The 18,122-nt window shown below is 42.6% G+C and overlaps 1 protein-coding gene across 1 annotated transcript in view; it reads left to right on the top strand.

The window, feature by feature from the left end:
• The window catches only part of TRPC5 (transient receptor potential cation channel subfamily C member 5), a 113,112-nt gene extending 100,832 nt beyond the window's left edge, over positions 1 to 12,280 (top strand). Inside the window, exons 7-10 of the mRNA XM_075940904.2 lie at positions 6,300 to 6,506; positions 6,678 to 6,719; positions 8,629 to 8,718; positions 9,990 to 12,280. Coding sequence (XP_075797019.1) covers positions 6,300 to 6,506; positions 6,678 to 6,719; positions 8,629 to 8,718; positions 9,990 to 10,724 — 1,074 coding nt within the window. The 3' untranslated portion in view covers positions 10,725 to 12,280. The remainder of the gene's footprint in view (positions 1 to 6,299; positions 6,507 to 6,677; positions 6,720 to 8,628; positions 8,719 to 9,989) is intronic.
• The last annotated feature ends 5,842 nt before the right edge of the window (positions 12,281 to 18,122 follow it).

Raw genomic sequence — 18,122 nt, 5'->3', positions numbered from 1 at the left:
AATGGGAACCAACCACCTGAGGCTTAGGTGGGAGATAGGTGTCCAGATGCATAGGGTAAGGCAGCTGTCCACATGCCCAGAGGTGGAAACACAGGCATCATGGGCATTCTAGCTTGAAATACAGGCCCCAAGTGAATAAGTACTTATAGGATTTAGCTGGATTGCAGTAGAGCCAAAACTAAGACTTAGGTAACCACGTCTGGGATTTAGATGCCTTTGGGAATGTGGGCCTGATCTGTAAAATGGAAATAAAATCACTTTCCTACCTGCCCCAAGATTCGTGATGATAAACACCTTCAAGATGGTGAAGTGCTCTGATCACATGTTAATGGGGTCACTTCAGACAGCGAGATAAGAGAGACTTCTGTTGATGCCACCTCTATACCAGTTAAGGATCAGGCCCGTTATTTGGCAAAGAGTGATTCAAGCCATGTGGCCGAGGGAGGAGATGGTAATGCGACTCTTTATAAAACATTTTTTAAAATGTAAATAACAGGTTTTCTAACCAGCCATAAAGCATGAGATTAGTGCTTGAATTATGCTGGATAATTAGTGTAGTAGGTAATTATTTCAGATCTGGCACATCTGCGAATACAGCACTGCTACTGAATTAGAAAACCCTCATGGCCACTAAAATAAGATGGCCGCAGTAATTCCACATGGGGATCTCTAGGCAAGATTAATGATCCCTTTAACTGGCAGGGGTTTGCCAAACGAGTGTACAGATACTACTGTATAGCCTCATTGCCATGGATACCGATCACATTTCTTTGGAAGAAAAAAAAATCAGTGTGCCATGGTCTGAGATTTTGGACTAAGCAAGGCGGTTTTGACTCTGCTGGAAGAGCGAATGTGTTAAGGCTACACTAGCGAGTGGTGAGTTGGAGGCAGGACAAAGGGAAGTAGCATGGCCGTGGCCTGCAGCAACCTACGGAAAGGGCAGTGAAATCAAATCTTGATAGGAATACTGGGTTGCTATGGCAACAAGGGCATGGTGCAGTGCACATGTGGAACCAGTGGATGGATTGTCATAGGAAAACTGATCAGGTTTACGGAAAAAGCCATTTATCTAAACGTGACAAATGAGCTGGAGATGGGAGCTGACCCAGTTCAGTGAGGAGAAAGTCCCATCGGGGTGACATGGCCAAGGATTCCAGCAAGACCTGAGTGTCTGGCCCAGGCAGACACTGCAGTGCATGGTGGAGGAGGAGAAGTTGCACCTGTTGAATGTAGCCCAAGCTGGTCCGTTCTCTGCTGTTCTGTCTGGGGACGACCTTTTGGCCCCCATTCTGCCCACCTCTCTCGGTGGAAGCGGTGACAATGCAAAAGCCTATAAGCTGTCAATGCTAGATGCAGAAGAGCTACACCTGTTGTCTGCAGTCACTAACAGGTCGCATTATGAGTATTGTTCTGGATGGTACGTTAAGGTACCTGGAAAATGACTGATGCTACCAGGTGTGATATTTTATTCAATTTGTTCTCTTTTAGTTTTCCTCTGTGAAATGGCAGCATGAACTCACCTCTCAAAGAAATGCTATCAGCTTGCCTTATGAGGGGTTGGGGTTTTTTGTTTTTGTTACTATTACGTATCAATTGTCTCAGCCCTCTACAACACAGAGAAAGCAATAGTCCCTTTCCTGAGGAATTTACACTCAAAACTGAACTGACTCTTAAAGTTTAATAATACATAGGACCATATTCATCTCTGGAGTAGCAGCACTAACGCGGGTGCACTGCAGGAATGAGTTTGGCCTAGAAAGCGCTGAGTGATCAGTGAAGCACAAAACTCAAAGCAGGGCAGATTTTTTTTAAGGTATTTTGCTTTGTGACAGGTTGTCACTGAAAGACTTTGCTGCTGACTTGTGGTCAAAGGAAGGATTTGAATGAGAAAAGTGTGGTTGCCTGGCACACACAGACGTTCTTGGTAAAACTAAACAGCCTTTCCATTGCACATTTCCAGTGCAAAACTACCACCCAAATAGGTTTTCCCTCATCACTCAGGTTCTGTGCAAATAACTGAAACAAGCTTGATGTGTAATCTCTGGGGAATTCACAGCTGCAAATGAGGGCAAGATTGAATAATCTCATCTGGGTCAGATTTTAGCAAGTTGTTTGTCTTTTTAAAAGAAATTGTATTACTGTTGCATGTGAGTGACAAATCAGGGGATGCTCAAATGGATTTGGGACCAGGGTCCGCCAGATCAGGAGATGGGTGCATTTAGCTTTACCAGGGCCATGCAAAATTACCCCAAAACTTTACATACCATCCCACCCCTCAAAATACAATAGGCCTTATTCTGGTCTGAAATAGAGAAATAAAAAGATTTTAATTCAGACAAAATCTTAGTTTAGTTAAACATCCCCACCAAAATAACAACAAATTAGTTTTTTGCCCCCTTCCCATAACTCTTCCCTACAAAGATCGCCTAGCTCCTGCTACCAACTAATTCCTCCATCCAGCATATTGCCTTGTTGTAACATGCTGGAGGAAATTATGGACCATCAATTCACTATGGCTGGCCCAGCCCGGCCACCTTATTAGATCTTGCAAGTCACAACAGACATTTGTGTGTGTGTGTGTGTGTGTGTGTGTGTGTTGTTGCAAGTCACAACAGACATTTGTGTGTGTGTGTGTGTGTGTGTGTGTGTGTGTGTGTGAGAGAGAGAGAGAGAGAGAGAGAGAGAGAGAGAGTAGCATTCCCTGGATAGGATTTAAATGCCAAGTTATATACAGATTCAAAGATCATACTCAAGATATACAGAAGACAATTAAAAATGGACAAAAATGCAGAACAATTCTGTCTTCTAGCCATTCTTGTGTATATTTTAAATGCTGGTGAAACAGTGGCCAAAAGATTAGAGTGACCCATAAGGAACAAAAAGAAGCACAAGGGAAGAGCCAGGCACTGTAGCAAAAGAGACTTGCGTCTCTGAACCAGGAAATTCTTCTCTAGACAACATCTGCTTACCCTGTGCAACTTGCACCTGAGGAACATTATTGCAACAAACAACTTAGTGACCTTAAAGAAAGTTAGATGCATGAACAAGAACACAAACTGCAAGGACACAGACTAGGATAACCTAGGCAAAGGCTAAAGCTGTCCTCTTTCCCCATTCCTGTATCTGAGCTAGAAAAACATAGAGGCAAATTACAATAGTTGTTGCAACAACATATCAATTTTGGTCTCCTAGTCAAGAGGAGAACAGACTTCATAGACTTCAACGACTTCAACTTGGTCCATGTGCCTGCTCTGTGAAATAATTAACACTTCAGTGAAATAAATAACACTAAAATATAACACTATGCAAAGCAGTTTTCTAACAATAAATAAAGACATGCTAGTTCTTTGTCCTTTTAGGACCTTCTCATGTTACTAAATTATCTGGGATCAGCCATATGGATAAACAGGCTGATCAAATTCTACTTGTAATTTTAGAAGTGTTCAGTCCATTGGGCCTTTGGCTGAGTTTTGCTGTGGGGATTATGTATCACTCTGAAGGGTTTGCCAACATATAACAAAATGTTGCAGATTGCAGGTGAAGTGTATCTGTGATTCTCTGAATGTCAAGCTGAGCTGTCTGTGCACACATGCATGTGCATGCATGCACTGGGGAAAATATACTCACCCTTTTTCCTTTCAAATGCATCATCCTACAGTGCAAAGTTTATTTTCCCTGTAAATGGCTGCCATGTAAAAGCATTAGCATTGCTCACTCTGCTGTCCCTAGCATCTCTGTACTCTGGATGCTCTATCCCTTCTGGACAGTGTGGAAGAGGAATCTTTGTTGACTATTTTAGCACCTGGGGTTATGTGGGTCTGATTGCCTTCTGGCAACCCTCCTGCCCGGCATCAGTAGATTCCCAGGGAGAAGGCTGCCTGCAAAGCTTTCATGAAGCTGCATGTATCACAGCTCCATGCTGGTATGTTAAGCTCTCATGCTGTGTGGGTTTTTTTTTGTTAATGTCTTTCAGTGCTACTTGTTGTTACCCCCATCCAGAGGATCTGGCCAAAATGTAACATAGGCCAAAGGGCAAGGCAAATTGCCTCTATAATCCTGCCTATCTTTAAGAAGCTACTACTGTGCAAAACCTGGCTATGGTGCTGATCTGATATTCTTCCAACACCCGGTGTGGGCTGAACTGAACATGTTTCTGACTCATGCTACAGCCCTATTGAAGTCCAGAGCTGTAGCATGATGAGGATAAATGATCAAAACACGGCTCCATTCCATCTCAATTGGCAAGTCCTGGTTGTATTTTAACCGGGTCAGGGCAATGCCAGGTACCCAAGAGTCCAGTGTGCCCATTTTCATACTGTAGGGGGGACCTGAGACAGAATCAATGTTGTGCTGTGATGAGTTAATGCTTAGTACAAACATACAGACCCGGCCAAAGAGTTTGCGGGGCTCAAGGCGGCACGCTGAAAGCAGGGCCCAGCCAGTGGATGCTCTAGTTTAAGTCAAACACAGTTGAGGGGTTACAGAGTCCAGCTCGGGCAGCACAAGTCGCTCGCTGGATATATTCCACAACACCTCTAGATATAAGAAAAATTTCAACTGGCATCTATTTCAGTGTCAGCTGCCGTGCTTTTACTGTTTTACTATGACGTCATTATACACTATCATAAAATGTTTCAATAGAAGCCTCCAGCAGCCAATCTGTCCAAGACCCCCAGCTTGTATTAGAGACCTGGAATTTATTTGACAGAACTGGCGTGTATTAAAACATCTGGCCAGTACTCCCAGCATCTCACAGAATAAAAGACTGGTTTTGAACATAAATGTTTTCGAGGTTACCGAACGATTTTCTGTGACTTGAGATAATTTTCAATATTTCAATAATAATCATAGAAGACAATTACATCAGCTCCGTGTTTCAGTAAGCTGGTGTAAGTTTATCCCAGGTGGATAGCACATCGTGTGCATCCTCCCCATTGCAGTTCACAGTAACGTTATAAGCTGTGTCAAAGAGTATTCTTTATGGACCACTTTTCTTCCTTCTGTGTCCAATGTCATGATTTCTACTTCCTATAAGAAACAGTGACACTTTTTAAATTAAAGTAAAAGAGACCTAGCGCATGATGCGGTCTGAAAAGCTGGAGGGTGTCTATAAATCCAGGCTCAAGTCAGATGTGTCTCTCCACAGATAATGATGGGGATGTGAGATGTGTTACCTTAGACAAGAACCAAAGCTTCCAAACGTCTTTTATGGATAGACATTTCACAGATTTACATTGTAAGCCCTTTGGCTCAGGAATTATCTTGTATTATGTGTAAATACAGTACCCAGTATACTGAGGTCCCTGTTCTAGATTGTAACCATGGGACAATGAGGTCACCTCTTTGTGCAGCAGGAAAATAGGGTTAATAACTTACTCATCTTTGTAGAATGCTTGAGGTCTTTAGATGGAATGCACAAGATAAACATGGGCTATTCCAGTGAGGATAAAAATTGGAAAAATAGGCAAAATGCATCTAATTGTAATTTTTAACCATGTCTCTCTCCTCTTGTGGTGTTTTAGCAGGTTTTATGTTCCCCACCCCTCTTTGGGGTCCTATATTTATTTATTTATTGTGTTTTTTTAAATTTTGTAAGCTGCCTCAAATATTTTAAATAGAGAGGCAGGGTAAAAATATTTTAAATAAATAAGTAAATAAATGCCTAAATATGGTGCAGACTCCAGGTTTTAATTCTAGAGCACAATAAAACATATCCATTTTATCAAGATTAATTTGATTTGATCTACATTTATAAGAACTGAAATGAGCGTAGTTTTTAAAACAACTCACAGTATCCGCTTCAGATCCTTTCCCAGAGAAGTATGCAGACTAGGGAAAGTAAAACAATGATATTTGAAAATAAGAGTTGAAAAGTTCTTTTTTTCTCCACACATAATTGATGGCCTCACTGGTGCTATCTCAGACTAAGGAATGGCTTTTCTTGCTCTGCTTTAGGTATAAATGAAGCCATTAATATTAGGAGGACAATTCTTAAATGATGAATCCAGGTTTTGGCATGGGAAACATTTTTCACTAAATGTTGGTGTTCCTGCATTTCCCCAGGGGTAAATATTTTGACACTGTGCTACATTTCATATCAATTTTATATTTACACTGACAAGGGCTATAAAGGAACTGAATTTGCCTCTCATTCATCATGTGAGATCCTCTTTAGCACATGTGAATAATATAGCTTTCTCCTCGCAGGACTCAATCACCAAGCTGAGACATAGCCAAGTGGTTGCCAATGTGCCCTCCAGCACAGCTTGCTAGTAACACTGTGTTTCTGTCTTTCCCAGGACCACGCAGATATCGAGTGGAAGTTTGCACGGACAAAGCTGTGGATGAGTTACTTTGACGAAGGTGGCACTCTGCCACCTCCTTTTAATATCATCCCCAGTCCCAAGTCAATCTGGTACCTTTGCAAGTGGATCCACAAACAACTGTGCCCAGACAAGGACTCTGAGGATGAACATAAGAGGCATGAAAACCTAAAAACGTTCACGGTAAGGAGCCCTATGTTTTAGAATTTCATTTGCCCAGAGTACTATTTATTAATTCAGACTCACAGATTCCAGTAGTCCTTTGCTTTTAGTAGTGGGCTATCTCCATCACAAAGAGTCAGTGGGAAACATGACCGATGGCCATTTAATATACATTTTCCTATTTAATTCCAGGAACGGCATGCTGACAACCTGATTCAGAATCAACATTACCAGGTAAAGCCTCCAGTACAATAAGTCATTTATTGTCTATTTCTTGCTTGTGCTTGATTTGTGACACCTTGCTGGCTGCAAAGTACTGTAATATAGTTTGATGAGTGTACCAGTTCTAAGAGATTTCTGCTCATTGAGGAATAAATAAGCATAGCTTCTTCCAAACAGTGTGCGAGGTTCGGTTCAGCAACTCGCTTGTGGCCTTTTGCTTCCTCAAATAGAGTGCAAAAGTTGGGGTAAAGCCTGTTCCCACTGAAATTTATAGCAAAATTCCCATTGACTTCAGAGGTGCCAGGATTTCATGCCTGATCACACAGGGAAGTGAAATCCTTATCAAAATTGCAGCTGAGGTACCTTTAAAAAAAGTAAAAAAAGCTTAGCCTTATTTTTGCAATGAGTTCCTAGATCCATCACAAATAAGGAGTCTTTTTTGTTTGTTTGTTTTTCGACAGAGGAAGGCTCAGATGAGAGGAACGTTGAGAGCAACATTTGTAATGGGCAGAAGTCTACTGGCATGCTGGAAAATGCGTGCAATTGCACACCTATGTGTGTGAACACATTTACCGTGGCTAAATACCAACTTGCTTATGTAATTACAGCTCTTACATGCACACCAGCAGGTGCAAATGGGCACATTTGCTTGCAAAAATAGATCTCTTCCCGCCAAAAATGTGGACTGAATTGAATAACCCAGGACCACAGAAAGGCTGTGTCTACATTGGCCCCTATTCCGTAATAGGGATGCTAATGTAGCACTTTGGAATAGGCAAATCCGCGGGGGATTTATTTTCCGGAGGATCGTATCCAGACTGGCGCTTTTCTCCGGCTTATCTACAAGCCGGAAAAAAGCGGCAGCCATGAAAATGCAAATGCCGCGGGGGATATTTAAATCCCCCGCGGATTTGCCTATTCCAAAGTGCTACATTAGCATCCCTATTACAGAATAGGGGCCAATGTAGACACAGCCAAAGAGTCAGAGATCTGGGGCAAGTAACTAAGAGCTTATTCTGTGGAGAGATCCTCAGATCCCAGGATCAGTGTTCCCTCTCATCTGTGGGCCAGCACAGCTTCACAGGTGATTAATCAGCCCCATCCAGTCCATCCCATCCTAGCTCAGGGCTCCTGGCATGGAGCTGACTGATTGGGCAGGGTTGATTAATCACTTGTGAAGCTGTGCTGCCAGGCAGCTTAGAGAGAACACTGTCCCCAGTACCACCAAATGGTAATCAAGGAGTAAGTTCCTTGCAGGAAAGAGCCCTTAATATACCATAGACTTGACTACCCTCAGGATAAAGTATTCCCTTGGATAAATCCCCAATGTTCCCATTTACTTCAATGAGACTTTTTATATCCACGTGGTCTAATGTGGCTCTAAATTAATCCAGAGAGTTCTGGCTGCTCTTCAATATATGTATATGTGTTTGTTTTACCATGGAGCTGTTCATAACTCATGATGATGGGGGAAAACAAATCTCCAAGTGACATATTTAATGGTTGCATAATACCTGGCATATATATGAAACTTTAAAAGCACTTGACATTCTTTAACCAATTAAGACTCATCCTCTCTCTGCAAGGTGGGTAATTATCCTCATATTACAAATGGGAAAACTAAGGCAGAGAAATTATGAAATCTCTTCTCACACAAGCATTGTTGCATACACACAACACTGGTACAGGAGTTTGACATATTATGCTTAACTGTTGATCTTTCAAGATGCAAGATCTGGAACTCTTCATAATGCTGCATACTGTCTGAAAAAACATGCCCCATTTTTCAATATGAAAGGCAGGTCTCTGACTCCACAAAGAGTGGGATAGAGTGATTGCAGACAGTGAAAACACAATGGGACTTTGCAATTTGGCCTCAATAAGTAGACAGCTGAATCATTCATGTTCTTTTATGTTTCAGGAAGTGATCAGAAATCTAGTGAAAAGGTATGTTGCAGCAATGATACGAAATTCCAAAACCAACGAGGGATTAACTGAAGAAAATTTTAAGGTAATCCATTATTCTGTAATACATTTGCCTCTCATAACAGTTCCTTTTGTTACACTCAGTAATGTTACCTTCTGAGTAAAGCACTTTCAGATCTACTGATGAAAGCATTATTCAGTATTATTAGTGCTGAGCATAGGTGTGACATTATGTCTCTGTGCAAATTTTGTGAGCGAACAGGAGTCCCTTCTTATAAGAACATAAGAATGGCCGCACTGGGTCAGACCAAAGGTCCATCCAGCCCAGTAACCTGTCTGCCGACAGTGGCCAGTGTCAGGTGCCCCAGAGGAAGTGAACTGAACAGGTAATGATCAAGAGATCTCTCTCCTGCCATCCATCTCCACCCTCTAAAAAACAGAGGCTAGGGACACCATTCCTTATCCATCCTGGCTAATAGCCATTAATGGACTTAACCTTCATGAATTTATTTAGTTATTTTAAATCCTGTTATAGTCCTAGCCTTCACAACCTCCTCAAGCAAGGAGTTCCACAGATTGACTATGTGCTGTGTGAAGAAGAACTTCCTTTTATTTGTTTTAAACCTGCTGCCCATTGCTACCCTCCCCGAGTCCCTCTAGACTTCAGCAGTTTAGCATGGTCTAAAGTGCAATTGCTTGTTCTTGACTAGGATTTTAGAAGGTGTTAATCAGATTGCGCTAACTTGATTTAACAGCACATCTCTAAATGCTAGTCTAGATAAGACCAAACATTGTGCACATGAACAGTAACGCCCGTGGCAAGGAATGTGAGGATGCAAAGTGGCAGATCGATTTAAGGCAGCCATGAAGAGGCAGACTTTGATGATGTTCAGTAGATCAAACGTCACAGTGTGTGTGTGAGACAGCTGGGCTGTCATCTCCTGAGTATGCCTGCACTTCTAGGGGAGTCAGTCCCAAAGAGGGAAACATCTGTCACCTAAATTAAACGTGTGACCCATTAACCAAGGTCACGGGCACATTGCAGCAGAGCCTTTCCCACTCCCCACAGGAATGAAAATTTTTGTTAGATTTTTTAAAAAAAATATTCGTTTTCTTTTGTGGGGCCAAGAATGCTGGCCTAATGGCCATTAGGGACCTAGCGATCCAGCGAGGCATTCTCTCTAGTTGCAGAAAACTAACTGCTGAATAATGAAAGACTTATCTGGTATTCTTGTACATAGTGACTTGGCATCCCACATTTGCATAACTTTGAACACTCCCCTCGGGGGAATACAATCATTCTTTCATATCTCAGACCAAACTTCTGTGGGTAACTCGTTTTCCCTCTTTCCTTAGGAATTAAAGCAGGACATATCTAGCTTTCGCTATGAAGTTCTTGACCTCCTGGGAAACAGGAAACCCCAGAGGAGAAGTTACTCTACTAGCAGCACAGAGGTCTCCCAAAAGGAGGAAACCAATGAGGATGGTTCTGGAGAAAAAGCCAAAGCCAAGAGTGTTTCTTTCAATGTAGCCAACAAGAAAAAAGATTTCAATGTGTCAGCTCTCATTAAAACTATGTCTGGGATCGAGATTGTGGAAGAGAAACCAAAAAGCAATGGAATAAATAAGCGCTCCTTTGTCCGGAACGGGAATAGGGTTCAGAGGCTTTCAAACTCCAAGAAAGAATCTTTCAAGAGACTGGGTCTCCTATTTTCTAAGATGAATGGGCATGTGCCTGAGCCAAATGCAGAGCCTATGTACACTATTTCAGATGGAGTCATTCAGCCACATTACATGTGGCAAGACATTAAATATTCTCAGATAGATAAAGAGAGGGAAGAAAACTGTTCCAAAAGTGAAATTAACCTCAATGAGGTGGACTATAGTGGGAACATGCGACTTACAGGACAGAGCAAGGAATGCCCTATGGTTTGTACCAGCTCCCTTCACTGTGCTTCCAATATTTGCTCCTCTAATTCCAAACTTATAGACTCCACGGAGGACGTATTTGACTCTTGGGGAGAGACCTGTGACTTGTTTATAAACCAGTGGAAAGATGGTCAGGAAGATCATGTTACAACTCGACTATAAGTCAAACTATTAAACACCTGCTATAGAAGGTAGCTAAATATTTGTAATTGTTTGCTATCAGCAATGATTCGGTCAGGAGTCCCTTTCCGTCCCAAGCACCGACTGTAGAACTTAGTTATTTTAGCCCGTTTTATAGCCACCTTTACATTTTTTATTTGCCTTTTTACACTCGTGGATGCTGAACGATTTACCAGTGTGGGCCAATAATGTTAAGGCTGTTCATGATTACCCAGAGCAGGTGCAGACTGATGTTCCCCACCAATTGCTATGCTTGGCCTGTATTATTGTTTATTGATGCAGATGGAGTCTACCTACCCAGTTGCTCTCCTAATCCAAACAATTAGGTTGTTCACTGGATGTCAGGATCAAATGCTGCCCCCAATCCAATGGGTGCAGGGACTGGGGGGAGGACAGGGGAATCATAGCGGATCCAAGCCTTTGAGGGCTGCTGTTCTTCCTGCAGGGATGGGAGGTGGGGAGGAGCTTGGGAGTCAGAAAGGCCTGGGGGAGAAGAAAGGGCAGGTTATTGCTCTCCCCACAGGAATGAGAGGTGTCAAAGAAAGCCCAATCCTGGAAGGGGGGTTGATTCCCTGTCCATGGGGATGGGGAGCCTCTACCCTGTATGTGACCTGGGGCCTGGTCCAGCCTCTTCCTGAGCGCCAGCTCCACTGCAGGTGGGAGTGGGGTTCCTGACCCTGATCCTGATCCTGCCTCTGGGCTCTTGGCCTGGAAGGTCACCTTGGGCCTGGCATGATGATGCCAGAGGCAGCCAAAGTGAGGTCTGGGCCTGACCAGGGGGGTGAGTCACTTCCTGCACTGTTAATGGCAGACACAAAATCCAAGTGGTTCCATGAACCTGTGTCATGTCACCCTCCACCCCTCTCAAATTTGTCCCAGTTGTCCCTCCATTATGAAGGAAGGGCAACCAGGCCAAACCTAAGATAGCAGCCCTGATAAAGTGCACCCCATGCACACTAGTTCTTCTGGGTCTGACTTCTGGGGGTACGGTTGAACCAAACCCCTTGCTCAAACCACCCTAATGTATGTTGCACAGTCTTCTCATTTCGCTGGTCCGGGATACCAGCTAATGAAAAGTAGCTGAACCTGGGAGGCCGAAGGGCAAACTACAATTATCAGAAGGGGTTTCCAGATATAACTGGCCTTTTTCTTTTGTAAGCAACACAGCCAAGTCTGTGTGTGTTTTTAAGGTTGTACATTATAGCCTCCATGTAAACTCTCTCTGAAATTAGGTACGTTTATCAGCCAGTTACCATCATTTATTAAGTTATGGGCTTTGCTTAGATCCATCTCCTTATTTTGCATTTATTAGATACAGTTAGTAATCCACTGGCCCTCCTATTAGAAGCAGAGTGAGTTACTACTTGGATATGGAAAGAGACACTGAGAGACTGGCATAGATATAGGGCTTTGCATAAAGATAGGACTGAACCACAATCCAGGATTCAAACATCCCCACTTGTGTTTGAAATACAACCCCATCACCTGAATTTTACCAATGGTCCCTGTGTAACCCACACACCTAGGCTACGTCTACACTGGCAGCTTCTTACACAAGAACTCTTTTGCAGAAGAGTTCTTGTGAAAAAACTCTTCCACAAGAGAGCGTCTACACTGGCATGGGTTTTTGCACAAGAGATGTGCTTTTGCGCAAGAGCATCCATGCCAGTGTAGATGCTCTCTTGCGCAAGAAAGCTCTGATGGCCACTTTAACCATAGGGATTTCTTGCGCAAGAAATTCATGTTGCCTGTTTACATTGGCCTTTTGAGCAAGAATAGTTGCTCAAGAGGGCTTATTCCTGAGCTGGAGAATCATAGTTCTTGCACAAGAAGCCCTGATTTTATAGTAGAACGTCAGTTTACTTGCACAAGAACACATGGCCAGTGTAGACAGGCAGCAAGTTTTTGCACAAGAGCTGCCGCTTTGGTGCAAGATTGCGCCAGTGTAGACACAGCCCTAGTGTGGTTACTGAGCAATGCAAGTGGTACCCAGACCACAGCAACCGTTAAGATCAAGAGACCTCTACAGCATAGGCTAGAACCAGTTGGCTTTTAGTTCAGAGGGTAGAGGTGCCTATACTCCGCTTCAGAGGTCCCAGGTTCAAATCCACTTCGTGTTGGTTACACCTGTATCTTTGTCCTGGGTGGCACCAAAAGCCCCACATCTGAGCCTCACTGAATCTCAAGGGCTGTGTCTAGACTGGCGTGATTTTGCGGAAATACTTTTAACGGAAAAGTTTTTCCGTTAAAAGTATTTCCGCAAAAGAGCATCTAGATTGGAACAGATGCTTTTGCGCAAAAAGTGCTTTTGCGCAAAAGCATCCATGGCCAGTATAGACACAATTTTGCGCAAGAAAGCTCCGGTGGCCATTTTCACCATCGGAGCTTTCTTACGCAAAAAATTCCTTCCCTGTCTAGAGTGGCCCTCTTGCGCAAGAACACTTGCACAAGAGGGCTTTTTCCCGAGTGGGAGCGTCAAAGTATTTGTGAAAGAAGCACTGATTTTGTACATTACAAAGTCAGTGCTCTTGCGCAAATTCAAGCGACCAGTGTAGACAGCTGGCAAGTTTTTCCGCTTTTGTGCCAAATCTTGCCAGTCTAGATGCACCCTTGGTGTTTGAAATTCAGATCTGAATTTTGTGGCTTAAGCCCATCTCTAGAGTGACCTTAACTTTTTGTTGTCTGCTGATTTTTCAGTCCTGGAGGGTACAATGATTTAGGCAGAAAACTGATCTCTTGCTGTGCTATCAAGATCTAAGAACAGATAACTTCCTTGGTTTCATTAATTGCATTCCCTAAAACCAGCCTGCGCAATACCAGCTTGAACCTTATTTGACAGCTTGGGCAAGTGCATGCAGTTTCTATTCTGGCTGCAGCACCATGGAACATGGTGGTAGGTATTACTTAGTATTGGGTTCCAGTAGTGCTAGCTGCTGTATAAGCATAAAGGATAGTACTGGCCCCAGCCCAAAAAGCTTCACAGTCCTAAGGAGACGCACAGATGGAGGGGAGGAGATGTAATGCAACATACAATTGATGGAAATTATTCTGATACCGCAGTGCTTGATACCAGAACTTTCTGGATTGTTACTGAGATCACCCCCCTCCTCTTCCATTACTAGTCAGTTGCTTTCTTATAGGAATCACAATGGAAGTAGCCTTTCAGGAGGGTATGAAGTGATTTGCTTAAATGAGGGCCTGAATGTGCACAGGGTAGCGGCCTTGCAAACCAGCTCGGGAAGGGTGATCAGATCATGTGGGATGATGTGTATTCTCCCCAAGAGAAATGCTGAAGATGTAAGGGGCACCCACGATTTGATCACAGGTTCCCTTAAAAGAAAGCCACATTGGTCAGCAAGCCTGGCAGAGGGTGATGCTGTGAGATGCTAAGGTAGCTCAGTTCCTGCTGAAGGGAATGGAACTGCAACTTCTAGGATCAGGTGCTAAGTGCACATGAGCAGGACCATGAATGAGATTGGGGATTGTGCTTGGGGAAGGGTTCACTGTAATAGCATTGGGAACTTCTGAGACTACTGCTGGGGAGACTTATTTTTTCTGAAAAATGACTGGAGCACCTCTGCTCACAGCACTCAGATTCAATGTGAGGGACTCCCAGTTCCAGTACCTTCCTTTCCTGTTTTAACACTGGAAGAGGTGACCAAGCATGGCACATTTGGCCTGATTATTATATCTGTTTCTCTGCTGTAGTTAAGCCAGTAAAAAAGTTGCTTTGGCAGATGGTCCTCTGGACACCCATGTTATAAATGAAGTCACACCTCAGACGGATGAGCGTAAGCCAAAAGTTGAGGCTCCTAGATCCAAGGGTTTCAGGAAATAAATTTTCCAGATGCAGATCTGAAATTCACAGATAGTCTCTGTCCCTATAATAGGCCAAAACAAAACTTTAGCTTTCAGTATGCAAACCCTCTGGAAAGTTTTAATGCTGCTCTATCTGGACCTAGTAGCTCTAAGCCAGCTCTGGTTTTCAGCAAGATGAACCATTGGTGGCAAAGCGCCTGATTGCAAACTACATAGGCCATGCATCTTGAGCACTATGCAATATTCAGCCCTACCTATTTAAGCCTGTGTCCAACAGTTAGGGCATAGTGAAAAGCACTTCTCTCTATCAGCTCAATAGCTTTCAGGCTCATGTGCTTGCAAGGTGGTTTGAATTCTTTGACACAACATTTTCTCTTCTTGTGAGGGGGCACAAATGCACTGACATGCTATTGCATTTGCACCACCAGAAATGTGCAAATTCCCAGGGTGAGAGGGAGGTTGCTGCTGATTCATAAACAAATCCAGCCTCCCTTCACACTCATCCCACATCCAGCTAGGCCCCAGGATGGTATTCAGGGAGGATTGAAGGGAATAATGAAAGGTGCAATCCCACCCCAGAGCAAGCACCTTCTGAAGACATACAAACCAAGCTGACTGAACATTTTGTCTAGTAACACAAGTATATAAAAGAGCAGTTAGCTGCAGGCAGAGATAGCATCTGAAATCACTTCATGCTTCGCCTTCCCACTTTGTAAGTTTATGACTCTTATTCTGAATGGAGCTGGCAAGGCGTATTGCTGTTCCCCAGCTAGCAAGTAAGAATAAAAAGCAGTACAGGTCTGAGATGGCAATGCAGATTCTGTAAGCCAAGCTCAAGGAGTCTGAGCTGCAAACAGGGTTCACCGTTCTTTGAGTGTGGAAGTAAGCCCAGTGTTTACTGCTTGTCATTCAACTACCCCAGACTAACACGGCTACATTTCTATCACTCATTCAATTCTAGCATTCTTGTACCAGCCAGTTGACACACCAAACATTTGCAATGTGGTCACTGCTTTATAGCAGTGCATAAACAGAATGCAACAGACACTTCTGGCAGCACAAACCCCATCCATGCAAATAGCATTAGATGTTTCACCTTGTTATACCCACAAAGGGCATAAATAGGAATCAAGACAATTTAACACGAGAGAAAAATCATACACCAAGACCTATGTAAAGTTATGTTGAGGGTGAGAAGTTCATCCTGACACCATGGCTGGGTGTTTGGGGGGATTTGTTTTGTGTCTCAGATGTTTTTCACTCCGTAAATGAGAGAATTACATCAAGCCTTTAAATTGAACACAACTATTTCCTTACAAAGAAAAACCTTATATAGAATAAGCACCTTATGAGGCATTTGTAAGTTTCACACTGCTCCTACTTGCCAGCCAAAGCAAAATGGCCAACTTGTGTTCAGTTGTGACAGTAGGACTCCCCTGGAATTAGTTGCACTTGAAGTTGGTGGTTTTTAACTGATTTATTTTTATGTGAAGTTTTGGGGAAGGGAGTAGAAGTTTCTGGAGGGGATAGGGGAATCTTTTAAATAAAGCTGAAAAGTAGAAATTGGAAAAAACGTTTACTTCTTCAGTTTTTTGGGTAAAAATTTGAGTCAAAGAATCCAAAACAATCTGACCAAAATTAAGGTTTTTTTCTATTAAAAATTTTTGTTTCAGTTGAAAGACCTTTTGTAGAGGAAATATTAATTGAAACATTTTTCTGTCTCCAGCTTGCCCAGGAGTATGAATGAGAGTAAAATGTAGTGTGATGTGGAGAATTTCCTTGGAATGTCGTAGCATCTTTAGGCATGCTTACCCTCCAAACCCCCCGGAGCTCTAGTGGGCCTTTATTCTTTGTTTCAACACTAACCCTCAGCCTATGCAAAGACACACAGCTAAGAATGTTTAGTCTCTTATTTTGTCCCTTTTGTTTGCAGATCTTTAGATTTCTTTTAATAGGATATTTCTCCTTATTTACACGTCATCTCCCAAGATGTGCTATTATCTTAATATAACTGTTCAAAATGATAGTCTCAGGCTCAAAAGGGAACCACTGATCAGACATCACACAATTATATTTAAAATGTAGTTTAAGTAAAACTGAGGAATTTATACTTAAGTCAGAGATTAAGGAACCCATTTCAGACACAGGAAATTAAATAAAGACATCTCTTTGCAAGCTGTTTACATTTTTCCATTTGTAAAGAAACTCAACACATCAGTAGATATGCAAATATTCAATTATTTATACAAGTGGTCTCTAAAGAGGAAGCATATCTCCTGGTTAGAGCATAGGACCAGGAACCCTGAAGTTCTATTCCCAGCTCTGCTACTGGTTCAACAGGTGATCCTGGGCAAGTCACGTAGCTTCTTTACGCCTCAGTTTCCCCATCTGTAAAATAGGGATAATATACTTACCTACCTCACAGGGGAGAGGGGCTGTGAGTCAGTTAGGGTATGTCTACACTACCACCCTAGTTCAAATTAGGGTGGTAATGTAGGCAACCGGAGTTGCAAATGAAGCCTGGGATTTGAATTTCCCGGGCTTCATTTGCATAAAGCCGGGCGCCGCCATTTTTAAATGTCCGCTAGTGCGGACTCCGTGCCGCGCGGCTACACGCAGCACGGAGTCCGCACTAGCGGACATTTAAAAATGGCGGCGCCCGGCTTTATGCAAATGAAGCCCGGGAAATTCAAATCCCGGGCTTCATTTGCAACTCCGGTTGCCTACATTACCACCCTAGTTTGAACTAGGGTGGTAGTGTAGACATACCCAGAATTACATAATGTTTATAAGCACTTTTGAGAGCTTCGGATTAAAGGCGCTATATACAGTAAGTCTCGTTTATTTTCTTACAAGTAATTCAGGTAAGGCTTTCTCTGTCAATTGTGACAGTTTTCCACAAACAGAAATAGCGTGCTTGTCAGACAGGAAGGTTTAGGGAAATGTATGCAGTTGACAGATACCAAGAGCAATGTGACCTGGCAGCCTAAATTCTAAACATCCTTGCTTTCACAGAATTATATCTTACCTTTAATATTGCTCTGTTGTACTTATGTGTTCCACATTCTTTTTCTAATAGTATGATATGTAATATTTTTAGCAGAAATAGAAATGTAAATATTAAGAGTTGTAATATTTAAATAAAAGATATATAGGGTATAAAACCTAACCAATTTTAATCTCTTAAAAATGTAAAGGCACCAGGTACATAACAGGAGGGCTCCATGTACAGCCTAGCATTACTGCATGTACACATGGCAAGCAATTTAAATAGGATAATTTTTACCATATATAATTAACCCCATAGGGTTAGTGGTTTTGGAGCATTATCCATTGCTGGCAATGGGAACTATGTCACTACTACTGACATAGAGTTAACATAATCAGACATGTATGGCAGCACAGAAAACATGTAGGCTCATGTAGTATGGGAATTGTGTAACTACAATTTTATTATGAGATGTAGCATATCATTGTGTAAGAAAAAACAGGCAACTCTCACAGGACTTCTGAGTGAAGTTCCATCTTTATCCTTGTGAAGACAATGGCAAACCAATTTAT

This window comes from Pelodiscus sinensis, chromosome 13 (assembly GCF_052426305.1).
Source record: "Pelodiscus sinensis isolate ZL-2025 chromosome 13, ASM5242630v1, whole genome shotgun sequence".
In the NCBI taxonomy this organism is placed as follows: Eukaryota; Metazoa; Chordata; order Testudines; family Trionychidae; genus Pelodiscus; species Pelodiscus sinensis.
This window is presented reverse-complemented; position numbering and strand designations above follow the sequence as displayed.